The sequence below is a fragment of the Poecilia reticulata genome, chromosome 2 (genome assembly GCF_904066995.2).
Source record: "Poecilia reticulata chromosome 2, P_reticulata-male-v2, whole genome shotgun sequence".
In the NCBI taxonomy this organism is placed as follows: Eukaryota; Metazoa; Chordata; class Actinopteri; order Cyprinodontiformes; family Poeciliidae; genus Poecilia; species Poecilia reticulata.
The window spans coordinates 30,202,344-30,217,228 of record NC_088831.1 but is presented as its reverse complement, the minus strand read 5'-3'; the positions used below and the strand labels follow the sequence as shown (position 1 = coordinate 30,217,228).

Genomic DNA, 14,885 nt, shown 5'->3' with positions numbered 1-14,885 from the left:
AGATTATGGCAGTATGGCAAAATGTGAAAACGTTAAAAGGGTGTGAATACTTTTGCGAGGGACTCCACATGCCATTTAATAGAATAAAACTGATGGCCTCGCTTTATTCTTTTTGTTACAAATGAACAGTAGGCACAATTTATGAGTCGCAACTTGAAAGCTCTGGACTGCTGAGTTTTCTGTTACTTTGTTGAAATGTGCTTCTTATTTGTTTGCCATTTTAAATGTATTTCACTAAATTACTGTATTATTTTTATATTTTTTCAGCTGTCTTTCAAAATACACCCTCGACAACAAGTTTTGCTTTAGACTATATAACAAAAATAAATCCGGAGTCGTTTTCTTCATTCTGTTCAATATGTTGTACTTACATATTTAGAATAATTCTACTTCAACAGCATTTTAATATTGACCGTTATTTTTAAATTGTATAAATTGGCTTGTAATATAACAATAATAATAACCTTGTCTTGTGAGGTTTCTTTATCAATGTCTAAAGTTTATTTATTTTCTACATGTAATTATCAGCCATGATTGTGGACATCGCCACGCACGCTCAGACAGACCGCATCACCTCTACGAGAAGAATTTTGCACACGCTGCGTGACGTTTCACAGGCAACCACTCGAAGACGGAGAGAGGTGGCCCTGGAGCCCGGACGCTCTGCTTAGGTGTAAAGAGGTTTGTGCCCTAAAAGAACACCAATTTTCCCGTTTTCTGTCCCTGTTGGTCTGGTGTACCTGTGTGAAAAGCAACATGCGGTCCACCGCACGGCTAGCTTCCCAGTCTGTGTGAGCGACCTGCGCTGCGGCACCTACAGATAAAAAAAAGTAGCTTGATGAGAATCCAAAGTAGTGGAAGTTTGGAGGGGACGCCATCTTTGGTCCCAGCTCTCCACGTCCCCAACACGGACTGTGTTTTCAGCAGCATACCACGGCAGGGGTGAAGGCCTCGGAAGGTATTGTTAAACGTCTTTAAAGTCTCTACATATTCCCTATTTGGTCCTTTGACAGGGGATTAAATCAGTTCTTCTAAAACTACCGAACAAATTCTGTTCGCGAAAGCTGCTCGGCACTAGCTAACGTTTACAGTGAAGCGTCAGCTTCAAAGTCCATTGAGGCTGTTTGGGCTAGCTTGTAGCACCGAAGACAGGACCGTAGCTCAGTGCCCAGGCCAGTGTTGTAACCTTTTAGACAAATAACCTGCACTGGTGCAGAAAAATCTTTGTGGAGGACGCATTTAGACGTTATAATCGACTCATGTTTGACAAAAACATCACGTCGCTGGGAAGGCTAACTCTTGAAAACGAGTCAGTTGATGCAAGTAGAACAACAAGCAGTTTCTAGAAGTGTTAATGTTATATCGATGGAGTCCTAACAAGCAAGGTAAAGGTGTCCAATCCTTTGTGTCCTGATTGTAGTCTTTACATACAGAAATTTGGATTATGTTATATCTAATGATTGGATGTACTTAACGGGACATGAGTGCATTGAATCGGCTAGTAATTCAGATAAATTAGGCTGTTTGAAGATGTCCCCTTGCTATGGATGCTAACATACTGAACGCATGGTATCCCTGTTTGACCTCATCTCTTCATTTGAGTTTGCAAAACAGCCAAGGGGGATGAAAGCTGTTGTAACTCACTATTATGTGGCTCTTGCGCCTACTTTAGGGTCAGCATTTTTCACCAGATATTGCGGTGATGGAGGAGTGAGCTGTGCTGGCTTCTCCTCTGCTCCTTGTATTATCACTGTACCATACAGTGATTGACAACAATGATGGCTGCCTACATCACAATGCCACTTGTCATTGTTAAAAATGTGTTTCTCCTGCTCTGAAGTTGTAGTTGTCAGTGATTTAGCTCAGGTGTAAACTCTACACTCATATCATGGCTGGGCTTTATTTCTGACTCTGAATGAGTCGTCCATAAACAGGTGGTCAGTCTGCTGAACAGCATGGAGTTAAAATGACATCCACAACAAGGGCTGTAAGGGTTCAACCGCAGGCTCCTGCAGGGGCTTGAAAATAGATAAGTCATACACTGAGGGGCCTTGTGTTTGAGACAGAAGGAAATCCTTGATAAAAAAGCACAAATGTTTGTGTGAAATTGGTATGCATGTTCTGTCTAACATTGGGGGGTATTGTAGGGCTCCTTAAGCCTGTTGTGAGTGCTGCACAAGTCGGATGTTGTTAATTTTTTTTTTCTCCAAGAAACCATATTTGTGGTTTCTTGGAAAAAAAATCTAAAGTGTCAAATCATAATAAGTAGATGTGAGCCATCCTGTAGTTTGCTTCTAAATAGATGAGTACAGCTTGTTCTCCTTCCTTCAGCCAGTGGACAAGCAGTCAGTAGCAGCATGTCTAGGAGGGGCAGTACTTCTTCACCCAATACCCTAGAAAAATAACAATAACTTAGGTCATTGTGGCACATTTTCTTTTACCTAATTAAAAAATACTTTTAGCATTAAGGAGTGGTGCAGAAAGCTTGACCAATTTTAAAAGTTTAAAAGGGAAAAAAAATGTAATAACTCAATTTATGTTGTGATGCAGATCACAGACACATACCTAATTAGGGGAATTGAAAGAGCAGAGTAAGACATTTCTCAGTTGCTTTTGTAATGAGTTATTAAAGTCTTTTATTAGTCAGAAGAAACAGTCATTTTGCAAAATAAAGCACTCAAGATGTGTTTTAAATATAGCACTTTGCATCAAATGCTGACGTCTTGGTCTCGGCTGATCTCTGTTTAGCAGATCTCGCATGACACAGATCTCACGTGTCCAAATACTGCCGAAACAATCGTCATGCTTTTCTTGTTCTTTCTGACAAATGGAGAACACACACTGTGCATTGGAAAATCCACATCAAACAATCTGAAACTCCAAAATATTCAACCTTTTTTAAGTGAGACATTTGTGATGTAGTCCGTACAATCTGGACTTCTGTAATCACTGGAACCTGCCGTTGATATGGGTCCAAATCAGACATAAAGATTGCAGTGAAAAGTGGCAAAGGGAAGAGTTTCAATAGTAGCACTTCCCTTGAGGGTTGCTTGAATGCCTACAACAGCTGCTTCCTGTGGATTTTGCAGTTCTTATTTTGGAGATCATCATTAGCAACAGTGAACATACCAGTCATTTATTACCAGCATGATTTATATTTGCCCATTCAAGCTGGTGGAAGTTAAAGGTGAAAGCAATGAGCTGGAAATGTGGTATCTGATTTACTGACACACTTATTTTATTCAGGTGTATGCTCTCGTTACAAAATAATCTTAAGTAATTGACGGCAGCTTTTTGTTTTGCTTTTGACTTGTGGCTCCTTGAATATGAAGCAAATGCAGACGGTCTTCCTGTGGTTAGACGGATGATTTCGACAATAAAATGTGCTGCTGCAGATTTGATTGGAAGTCAAAGACCTATTGTGGAGAAACGCAACAAGAATAGTTTGTTGGGTTCTTGGAGGAAATTGAACGGCTGCCAAATTGCTTCCAACATTTTTCTTATTGCACAGGAGGTGGAATTTCTATTGCATTCATCAGGAACATTTCCAGCGAAGAGATTTGAGGTTTACAGAGGAAACTCCCTGGAATGTTGAATTATAAATACATTTGAAAAAGAAAAAGTGGTGCCACATATGTAATGGTCTCAAGACTTCTGCAATTTCGCTTTCAGTAATAGTACATTTAAATTACTATTACTATTACAAGAAAGCCCAATTGTCTTTCTTTCTGTTTTTATTTTGTAGATTTTGGTAATATTTTAGTTGTGTAAGTTCTGAATACTACTGGTCTTTCTTTGGCTTCGTAATACTTTAATTCAATCACCTGATAAGTGTAGTACTTCAGTATTTACAGAGTAATAATTCTTATGTAGCTTTAACAGAGAATTCATGACATAACAATGTAGCAATTTAAATCCCGACTTCTTAAAACATGTTAAGTTTTCTGTACTTAACAAACTGGTTTGAGTTTATTTCTAAATTAATGAACAAAATAATTTGTTAGAAATTGAATCTATATTTAATAGGCGGTTCTGTGGATGAACTTAAAGGAAAATAATATATTTAACAGTTGGAAGTGTATGTCATATATTTTTGTGCTCCATTTAAAATTGGTGGCATGTCATTTTTATGTGTTACATCTTGTACTATTATCATTACAAGCAGTTTTCATGGTTGTATGTTATTTGCGGAAATAAGCTTCCTTTGTGCGTTACATGCAGAGAATCCAGTTTTTATTTCAGGTATTGTCGGAAATTTTATGAATCGTGTCCCAGATTCTATAAATCTGTTGCAGAAGTGGTGTTTTGTGTGGACATATTACAATATCAGCTTGGAAAACGTATCTTATAGGAACTAGATTAATTTTCATTTTACATCAAACATATTTTGATAACTGTTGTCTCCATCAGTGGGTCCACTGCAGTATCTGCGTTCTGTAGGTATACTGTTATAATTTACCATCTGGACATTTTACAGCAAATTTGCTGGTAAATCTCAAACCTGCCTCTGCCAGTTTTAGCTGATTCAGATTTTAAAGAGATAGAAATAAGTTGTTTTCTACTGAAAATTTAACTTGGTAATAAAGTGTTCATAGTTCAAACAAACGAAACAATTGTTTCTCAAAAGCAACTTTCAGTCACAAAGTTAGCAAAACGCTTCATGTTGTGGAACAGGTATATCTGTACAAATAAAACAGAACCACAATAAATGCAGCAGTTAGTACTTTACAGGACAAGTAATAGTTCACAACTTCTTTCCACAAACAAAATTTGCTACATTGTCAAATTTTAGGGATGCATGATACACCGGCAGAAATATTGGTATTGACTGTCAATTTTTAGCATATCAGTATCATCCCGTAGCTAAACTGACCCAATATAGACAACCGATGCTTATTTCCATGTTGTTGCTTTTTATGTTTCAGTAGAGGGACGAGGTTGGCCATGTGGTATTTGCTTGGTCATGTGACATGACAGTGATGTAGTGCAGGATTGGGAGATGTTTAACAGAAGCAGAGAAGTAATGTTAGTGGTGTGGTAGGTGTATCACGGTGTTGAAATGGTATTATAATGTATATAATATCAAAAATATTATTGGGTATCATTATCAGCCCAAATGTCCCTATATAAGTGCACTCCTAATTAATTTATTGTTACTAAAAAGTGAATTTAAGCAGCATTTTGGTCATGATCGATTAATTATTCATATTAAGAGGAGAGACAATCTCACCTTATTGCAGAGAGAACAGCCATGTTGGATGGTACAGCAGTTAAACAGGATATTTGTTTTCTTTCAAAAAAGGCAAAAATTATTGAGTTGATAATTCAATCTGTTTTTAGCATGCTGTGTTAGTCCAACCATGACCCTTTTAAGGCTAACCTTAAAAGGGTTAGCCTGACTAGTGTGGAATAAGTAGATTCTTATGTCGATGTTTCCTGATCCGGCATCTTTTAACTGACTATAACAGGGAAAACTCTTTCTGTTATTTACTGACTCCAATCATAGCAGCATTAGAACAAGCCCAACACGCCTCAGTAGAAAATACAGTTTCCTCTCTAGGAGCTTTGTTCAGCCTTTGTGTTTTCTCACAGTTAATTTTATGCACCTCACAGCTTTATGTCTTCATCCAGCTAAAACAGTTTCCACTTGATATGTTCACTGGTCAGAATTAAGATTTGAGTTTCTGATCAGCTATTCCTGACTGGTTGCTAAATTCCTTTTATTATTTTCACGCATCTTTATTTTTCCCCCTTTTTTAAACGGGTCTTGAACATTTCAACCTCTTGAAATGCTGGGTGCTTTGCTAAGGCCCCGGTAGCTTTTCAAAATGGTTGTCTCATTAAAGCACAGGTTTAGTGTGCCGGCACCTCTGTGTCTGCAGCAACACAGAATCCCAAGGAGCTCCTGTATCATTCCCACCGGAACGCAGCATTCAGCATCGCCTAGCAATCGAAAGATTCCTGTTGAACTCTCAGGATGGCAGCGCTTTGTAGCACAGAAAAGACTGTAACCTCCGCTCTGTTATAAAATAGATTTGACACCTGCAGTATTCTTAACAATATAGGATTATTTAAGTGTGGGGAAGAGTAAACTGTATTTGAAAAAAAAATTTTGTTTTCGCTGGAGTGGATTTTTTTTCAGTGCCCCTTGAGAATGGATATAAATGAGTTCTTTGTGTTAATGTTCTTACTACTGATGCTGTGCCATCTGCTCTTTATGGACCAATGAAAAACTTCAATTAAGTAGACTCCTAAATAACAGGTGTTTATCCACCCAGGCACCATGGAGGAGCTGCACAGCCTGGACCCCCGCAGACAGGAACTGCTGGAGGCTCGTTTTATGGGTGGGGTCAGTGGCAGCACAGGGGGAAGCACGTGCAGCACAAGTGGAGGAACCAAAGTGAGTCATAGTGTGTTAAGTTGGTTAAAATGGTGAAGGGTTTGTTTTTAATACTTTTTGGGGGGTCTCAAACTGATTCCAAGCTAAATGTTTTCTGTTTCCTGCAGGGACTGACCAACAATGAATGTTCAAATCATAGTTTTGGAAGTTTGGGATCCTTAAGTGACAAGGAGTCAGAGGTAAGGCAGAAACATTTCAAGTATGGCTTTAGAACCTTTTTACACTCATTACAGTCAGATTGACTAAACTACAATCCTCAACTTAATGATGAGATTCTACATTTAGAGCCACACACTAAATTGAACTGCAGTAGTTGTCACAATAAATGTCTAATCGTATGGGCCATGTATATCTCAGAAATATGACCAGCTGAATAGTCTTTCTGTTCAATAAGTTTCAGTAGTGAACAACCTCTTTGCAAAAGGAAAAAACAATTGTGACACAAACTGAACTTCTTTTGTTGAGCCATCCCGGAGGAAAGATGTCGACTCAACAAAGCTGTTTTGGGATGCTGTAGTTTGGTTGGCAAGCTTGCAATTGGAGGAGGAAAAGTTAGAAAACTCAGGAAGCTGCGGAGGATGACGGACTCCGAGACATCAAGGCACCTTAGAAAATTCCCCAGCTGTGTCGCTAAAATAAACAATGCAGAATTTCTTAATTTTCATAGTGAAATCATGAATGGACAAAATGTTCTTAATGCTGCATGTCTTTAAAAAGTTGCTCTTCTAATCATTGGCAACTGAACACTGGTCTGTGTTAATGTTGAGCTTGTATGTGTATCGCCATGCAGTGGTTTTAGTTGGTGTTTTGTTGAAGGGTTTGTGTTTCTCCCAAATGTCAACTGGTTGTATTTTGGATACATGAACAACAACCTAATCTATTTGTTTTTTTAAAACAAATATTCAAGGTGCCCATTAGCTTCTGCTTTTGTGATTAAATCACTTCTATTTTAGATTGTGTAGATGGATAGCTGTAAACTTTGTTTTTTGTTCATCCAGCATTTAGAAGCAGTCAGTCACAGTTTGTATAACAGGGTTATGATGAAGTGATTGAGACCACATGTTAAAATACTGCAATATGTGTCATGTTTTGCAATAAATGGATCAATTTTTCTGCTCTGCAAATGCAATTTTCAGTTTTTTAGTTTCCTCTTTAAAGTTAAATAAACACCTCCAGGGTGTTTTTATTGAGTATATTTGGGGATTATGCTTGTGGCCTTTTAGAAATAAAAAATCTTCCAGTAAATCTTTGGTTTCTGCTAAAACTGTCCTGTTTTTCCTCATTTAATTGGGGTCTGGTGTAAAAAGAGGCAATTCTACTTCATATTTGGTGGGCATATTAAACATACCCAGTATAAAATATATTTTATAACAGCTGTTATAGTTTGAAGATTTCACTTTGGCAGTTACTGACTTGTTCAACAGAAGTGATCCTGGTTTATGGAAATATTGAACTAATAAGATTACATACAGAAAAATCAAACCCAGATTAAAGAGTTTGGGATCAGCTGCATGCTCACTAAAGCCTCTTTCCAGATGGATAGCAGGTTGGAAGTTGTGTTGTAATAATCTTTTTTTTTTTTTTTTCAAATGTCATATTTCAGACTCCAGAGAAGAAACAGTCTGAAACAACCAGAGGCAGAAAAAGGAAGCCTGAGATCCAGTCAGAGAGCAGCCAAGGTTTAATTCTTTTTATTTTTGGACTTTTATTAAATAAGTCCAGAATATCTGAGAAAACATTTTTTTCTAACCTAAAATCTTCCTCCTTTTCTCTTTGAAGGAAAATCAGCTGTGCGAGGACCCAAAATAAGTGATTACTTTGATGTAAGGTTGCAGTTTAATATTCCTTATACATTTCTTTACCTTTCATGGCTTGTTTTAATCTCCTGTTAGCGAGAAGAGACCTCTGTAGTTTCTAGATGTGAAACTTTAACAATCCTCTTTATTGCCTATTAGTTTCAGGGAGGAAATGGGTCCAGTCCTGTGAGAGGCCTCCCCCCAGTGCTCCGCTCACCCCAGAACTCACATTCCCAGTCGGCTCAGGGCGTTGCTGTAAGTCATCCCACATCCTCAGATCCAGATCGTCTTTGGTTGCTCCATTTGATGCAAGTTGGTCTTAAAAAAATAATCTTTTTCTGTTTCAGGTTAGACAAAATAGTTCATCTCCTATTAATATGTCTTTTGGGGACCAGATGCCAAATCCAAAGCAACTATCAGTCAAATTTGTTCAGGTGAGGAGGATGGCTGAATTTTTGCATCAAGATGTTATTTTTAGTAGCTTGCATTAGTTTGAGAATCCTCCACTAACATTTCTGTTTTGTTTTTTCTACTTTAGACTGACCTTACAGTTTTGAAGTTGGCTGCCCTTGAAAGTACAAAGAACCTAGACCTTGAGAAGAAGGAGGGTAGAATAGATGACTTGCTAAGGGTAAGAGACAAACAGGACGGGTTTCTGATCACATTAGTGCCTAACAAATTAAATAAAGCCTTCCTAGTTTTTTTTTTTTATATTATGTAGCTGATGTATTTCCTGATCCTGCTTCTTAGGTAAACTGTGATCTCAGGAGGCAGATAGACGAGCAGCAAAAATTACTTGAAAAGTATAAGGAACGCTTGAATAAATGCATCACTATGAGCAAAAAGTTGCTTATAGAAAAGGTACATTAGGTTTCTTTCTTTTTACGGTTGAGATTATTTGTGAAATACGATGCAAATCATTGTTTGATATGATTGTTCAGAGCACACAGGAGAAGCAGGCCTGTCGGGAGAAGAGCATGCAGGATAGGTTACGTCTGGGCCATTTCACCACCGTGAGACACGGCGCCTCCTTCACAGAGCAGTGGACAGACGGCTACGCCTTCCAGAACCTCGTCAAGTAAAAGCCTTCGTTCCCTTCTAGTTTCACCTTAATCACTCGACTAAAACAAATCTTTTAATGCTGGAGAACATTTTGACTTGTGGGGCTTTAAAAATGCATATTTGCATCAACAGGCAGCAGGAGTGGATAAATCAACAGAGAGAAGACATCGAGAGGCAGAGGAAACTTCTTGCCAAGAGGAAGCCTCCGTCCTCCAGCAACTCCCAAGCACCAACCACGAACTCGGAGCCAAAGCAACGCAAAACCAAGGCAGTGAATGGAGCAGAGAGTGATCCCTTTCTAAAACCCAGCCTACCTCAACTGTAAGACTTTGCATGTGTTATCTTTAAAAGTTGTAGCCTGGGTGAAGATTTTATATCTATGTTATTGTAGAAATGTGGGTTTTGCTCTGTACTATGTAAAGGTCAGAGTTTCCTATAGAGCCTGGAAGAGGCTGGGGTTTAATATTGGTGTTTTCTGGATAAGTTTGTTAAAAACAAAGTACATTGCCAGAGTGTATTATTTAATTTTCTGTCTTCCTTTCTACCAGTTACTTCCTGCACTTTTTTCTTTTTTTTTCCTTTTCACTTTTTTCTCATCCTTGCTATTTTATTACAATTTTCCTGTTATGCTTCCTACTTTCCTTTTCTGTTTCCTCTCATCTTTTTGTTTTTCCTTTTTCCTTCATTTTATCCTTGCTGCTTTCATTCCTTTCTTATTCACCTCCTTGTTTGCTTTTGTGCTTTCTTTCTCATTTTTCCTGCTTCTTTCTTACATTCACTTTTTAATTTTTAATTTTAGTTTTCCCCCTATATTTGTCCATCCTTTCCAATTTTCCCACTTCTTTATCCTCAATTCCTTTTTTGTTTTGTTTCCTTTCCCTGCTTCATCTACTTCCTTTTTATTCTTCGTTTCTTCTTTCCTTCTGATCAATAGATCTGCAGTTAATTCACTTAATTCTGGTTTCATACTTTAAGCATTTATTCTTTTCCAATGAATTTCTCATCCTTGTTATTTTATTACGATTTTCTTGTTATGCCTTCCTACTTTCCGTTTCTCCTTCCTCTCATCTTTCTGTTTCCTTTTTCCTTCATTCCTTCACAGCTGTACTGTGAGTAATCTCCCCCTCTTTGCCTCTCATCCTGATTAGGCTGACTCTAGCAGAGTACCATGAACAGGAAGAGATCTTCAAACTGCGACTTGGACATCTGAAGAAGGTTTGTTTGTGATCACATAGTTTCCATAATCACTGCATGTTGAATACAATACTCTTTTTTTGTTTGTTTGGTTGGTTTTTGCAGCAATTTTCTTCAGTCATTATTTTAAACATGTGCAACAATCTAGTGTCATTACTTGGTGTGAAATCTAAAACTCAACTATTAGAAATTATTTAAATACTTTGATTTCCCACCTTGTTTAAGGCCAATCCAGCAGTTTTACTTTGGCAGGTTGTGATGATCTCCTCCTCTTCTCGCTGTCGGTTCTCTAAAGTTGCCTCTTTGCATTTGTGTGTTTACGTGCTTGAATCATTTATAGGAAGAAGCTGAGATCCAGGCTGAGCTGGAGCGCCTGGAGAGAGTCCGCAACCTTCACATTAGGGAGCTGAAGAGAATAAATAATGAAGACAGCTCCCAGTGAGTCTATATATAATCCTTTGACAGATGCTGCATTGACATAGAACATAATACGCGCACACGGATACTATCAACAGCCACTAAACTTGCTTTAAAGTCTGTTATTGCTTGACAAAAAGCTATGTGGAGAATGAGCTGAAATAATAAATGATACTTTTCTCCCGTTCTCCACCTTAAGATTTAAAGATCACCCCACGCTAAATGAACGGTATCTGCTCCTACACCTCTTGGGTCGGGGAGGCTTTAGTGAAGTTTACAAGGTAGGCTTGAAAGTGTTGCTGTCTCAGATTAAAGACTTAAAGGTCACCTGGTGCTGGGTTGCTTAAATTTACTACATGTGCCCTTCAGGCTTTTGACTTGATTGAACAACGATATGCTGCTGTGAAGATTCACCAACTTAATAAGAACTGGAGAGAAGAGAAAAAGGAGAACTATCACAAGTATGTGGGTCTAATAGGAAACCAATAGTTCATAATCTACTGTGTCTGGACTCGTTTTTTAAATTTTATTTAACGATGTAAAAACCACCTCGTTTTTGCCAGGCATGCATGTCGAGAGTACAGAATACACAAGGAGCTGGACCATCCCAGGATCGTAAAACTTTACGACTACTTCTCACTGGATACAGACACGTCAGTATCTGCCTGGATTCTTGTTCTTTCTGTGGTCTCTTGTTCGATGTCGGCTATAACCATTGATTCATTGAACAGGTTTTGTACCGTCATGGAGTACTGTGAGGGCAACGACTTAGATTTCTACTTGAAGCAGCATAAGCTAATGTCTGAGAAAGAGGCGCGGTCTATTGTCATGCAGATCGTGAACGCACTAAAATATCTAAACGAGATCAAACCTCCCATCATCCATTATGACCTTAAACCAGGTAAACGCACCGTCTGAGAGTTTACCGCCTCTTAAGGTTTGACCACAGGTTCAGTGTTGACCTTACTGTACTTTGACATGCAGGTAACATCTTGCTGGTGGACGGCACAGCCTGCGGGGAAATAAAAATCACCGACTTTGGTCTTTCCAAAATAATGGATGACGACAACTACGGCGTTGATGGGATGGACCTGACGTCGCAGGGGGCGGGAACATACTGGTGAGGGAATCATGCATGAAGGCATCATATTTATAGAGAGATGTTTAAAGGATTTACAAAAATCAACTTATTAAATGCTCCTGGTTAAATCAAGTTGTATTTAATGTGTCTAAATATTCCTCCAAAGACCTTAAACCGTATTGATCTGGTTCAAAGGTACCTTCCTCCTGAATGTTTTGTGGTTGGTAAAGAACCGCCAAAGATCTCCAATAAGGTGGATGTGTGGTCAGTCGGTGTCATCTTTTTCCAGTGTTTGTATGGAAGAAAGGTGAGACCGATAGTTTGATAATATTTGTCTTTTGGTAACTTGAGCCTGAACCAAGTTTTCCCTGTTTTCCAGCCGTTTGGCCACAACCAGTCGCAGCAGGACATTCTGCAGGAGAACACTATTCTCAAAGCTACTGAGGTCCAGTTTCCTGTAAAGCCAGTCGTCAGTAATGAAGCTAAGGTAGGAGACTTGCTTGTTTTTTGTATTGTTTGACATATTTGTTATACATTACCTGTATTGGAAAGTTTCAAAAATTGAATATTTTTCCAGCTCTAAGCAGCCTGGGTAAAGTGTAGCGGTTCTAAACTAGAAAGATCTGATTATATAAAAAATAACTTGATTATATCTTATGTTTGGTTTTAACATTTGACCTTTTCTTGTTTCAATTATTTGCACTAACACTGGTTTTTAGATGTCATATTCTAGGCCGTCACATGTTGAAAAACGGCAATTCTATATTATTCATCATGTTGAGGTATAATAAGCCTTTAATTTGATATCTTTTAATACAGTAGTACACACAAAACAAAAACAAAAAAACCTAATTAAAGTACATTTATACATCAGGGAACCGCACAAATTTTATTTTGTTTTATGAAAATTTCTCTAATTTATTAGACTTCTTATCAAAACCATTTTTATTCATGCCGTTTACGTTTGAGAGTCTGGGAACATTTAATGCATATAATCTATTACCACATTTCCAGGAGCTTGGCTTGTTTTCTGAGGCTTATTACTGCGTTTATTAGAAATAAATTACATGGGTAAAAATTTACTCCAGAAAAGATGCATCGCCTTGGTTCAGAGGCGATGCATGTTTTTTAAATTTTACTAGGCATATTAGGATAGAGTTTTGTAGAGGAAGACAGCAAAGTTCTTTAAACTCATGAAAGTTTTTATCAACACATTAATTCACCCATATCAGTGTAAGTTGTCTAAAGCTTGCTTTTTCTCTCAACCTTAAATGAAATAGATTTTAAATTGTTCACTGCTGCTGGTGAGAAAACAGAGTAAATTCTCATTAAGACTTGATCAACGTAATAATGTATCAGAACCCGTAGCTGTTTATTAGAAATGGCTCAAATCAACTTTGCAATCTAAACTGTAAGAACCCAGACGGGACAATAATGAACCGATTTTCCTTTTTCCTCCCTTCAGGCCTTCATAAGACGCTGCCTGGCCTACAGGAAGGAGGATCGAGTCGACGTTCTCCAGCTGGGAAGCGACCCCTACCTGCTCCCTCAAATGCGAAGATCGAGCTCCTCTGGAAATCTACAGATGAGCGCTGCTAGTGCTGGCTCAGCCTCATCCAGTCTCATCTCATACTGACAGTTTTGAACTTTATAAGAGAGGCCAAGCAAGAACTGAAGTTGCAACTGTGAGGCTCATCGGGAGGCCTGGACTTGTGACCGGGGCAGCAGAAAGAGCAGGACCGGAGCGGGGGGATGTTTGTTGGCCTCCTCCGACCTGCGCCTGGATTCTTCTCCTTTATCGGGACTTTTATCAGCGGAAGGATGGAGAAGTCGTGTTTTACAGAACGTGTTGGGATGGGCGTCCGACAAAAGCACTGAAACTATGTATTTTGAAGAAAATGTGACTGGACACCCTGTAGAGAAGTTGCAGACGGATGGAGCATTCAGTGGCTGAATGGAGATTCGGCTGTGTGCCATTTGATTTAATAAGACTGTCCTGCCAGGATGCAAATGATTCAGCTGCTAGAAGTTAATTTACTGTGAGGAGAAGTCAGTCATTGTTACGTAGAATTAAAGAAATTTCACTATTGATTTGGTTAATTGTTCCGTTTTTGTTTTTATCTCCCCCACAAATGTTAGGCTTTAATTTGAGTAACTTAGCCATGGGAATGTAATGTGTAGCATATAAGTGGCATCTAGTGTCATGTAGGCTGGAGCAGCATACTTACATACATTAAATGCACAAAGTAACCAAATGTAGAAAAATGATGTATAAAACCCTATGCAGGAATATTAACAAATTGGAAACTGTATATGCTGTATAGGTGAATTTTCAAATTTTGAGCTGCAGCAGTGATGTGTTAAAGGAGTTAAAAGTTTTCCTGACATAAAATGAGTTTCCTGGAGTGTTTTCATTTTGCTGCTTTGCTGCTCTTACTTTTTCAAGGGCTGTATGTTCCACTTTGGGTACAAGTTGTACAGTTCTGCTTAGAGTGAATAATAAATTCCAGGAAATGTTTTTTTTTCCTCAGTGAATGTTATTGATGACCTGATACCCAATTCCTATCAATATTTACTGGTGCCTTTCAGTGTAGAATAGTCAAAACTAAATTGCACAGAAGGGGCTCAGCCCTCTGACAGTGGATTAGGTGGATGATTGGATAGAAAAACTAAATTCTGTGAAAATCAGATGCTTTACAAGTTTTTTTTGTTAATTTTGGTAATTATGACATGACTCAAACTCACTTTGGCATCCTATATGGTGCAGGACCATTAAACCAATACAAATGTGCTAAAATATAGGCTAACAAAGTGCAAAATTTGTCCACAATGTCAGTTGATGCTGGATGCTTTGCATTTTCCTTCCACATAACTTGTTTGCTTTCATCCTTGTAGATATTCAGTGACTGAACAGTCAGATCAGCGTTGTTGGTAG

The 14,885-nt window shown here is 38.3% G+C and overlaps 1 protein-coding gene across 1 annotated transcript; it reads left to right on the top strand.

Annotated features, from left to right (window-relative positions):
- Positions 1-602: 602 nt before the first annotated feature.
- Positions 603-14,468, top strand: tlk1a (tousled-like kinase 1a). The gene is given in 23 exon segments (XM_008399522.3): positions 603-880; positions 882-920; positions 922-958; positions 6,279-6,400; positions 6,508-6,579; positions 8,004-8,079; positions 8,180-8,223; positions 8,356-8,451; positions 8,544-8,630; positions 8,735-8,827; positions 8,947-9,057; positions 9,138-9,274; positions 9,391-9,579; positions 10,407-10,473; positions 10,793-10,890; positions 11,069-11,150; positions 11,239-11,330; positions 11,433-11,522; positions 11,601-11,770; positions 11,854-11,989; positions 12,146-12,257; positions 12,330-12,437; positions 13,416-14,468. Coding segments are annotated over 23 exon segments (2,271 nt in total). The 5' UTR covers positions 603-838; the 3' UTR covers positions 13,587-14,468.
- Positions 14,469-14,885: the final 417 nt, after the last annotated feature.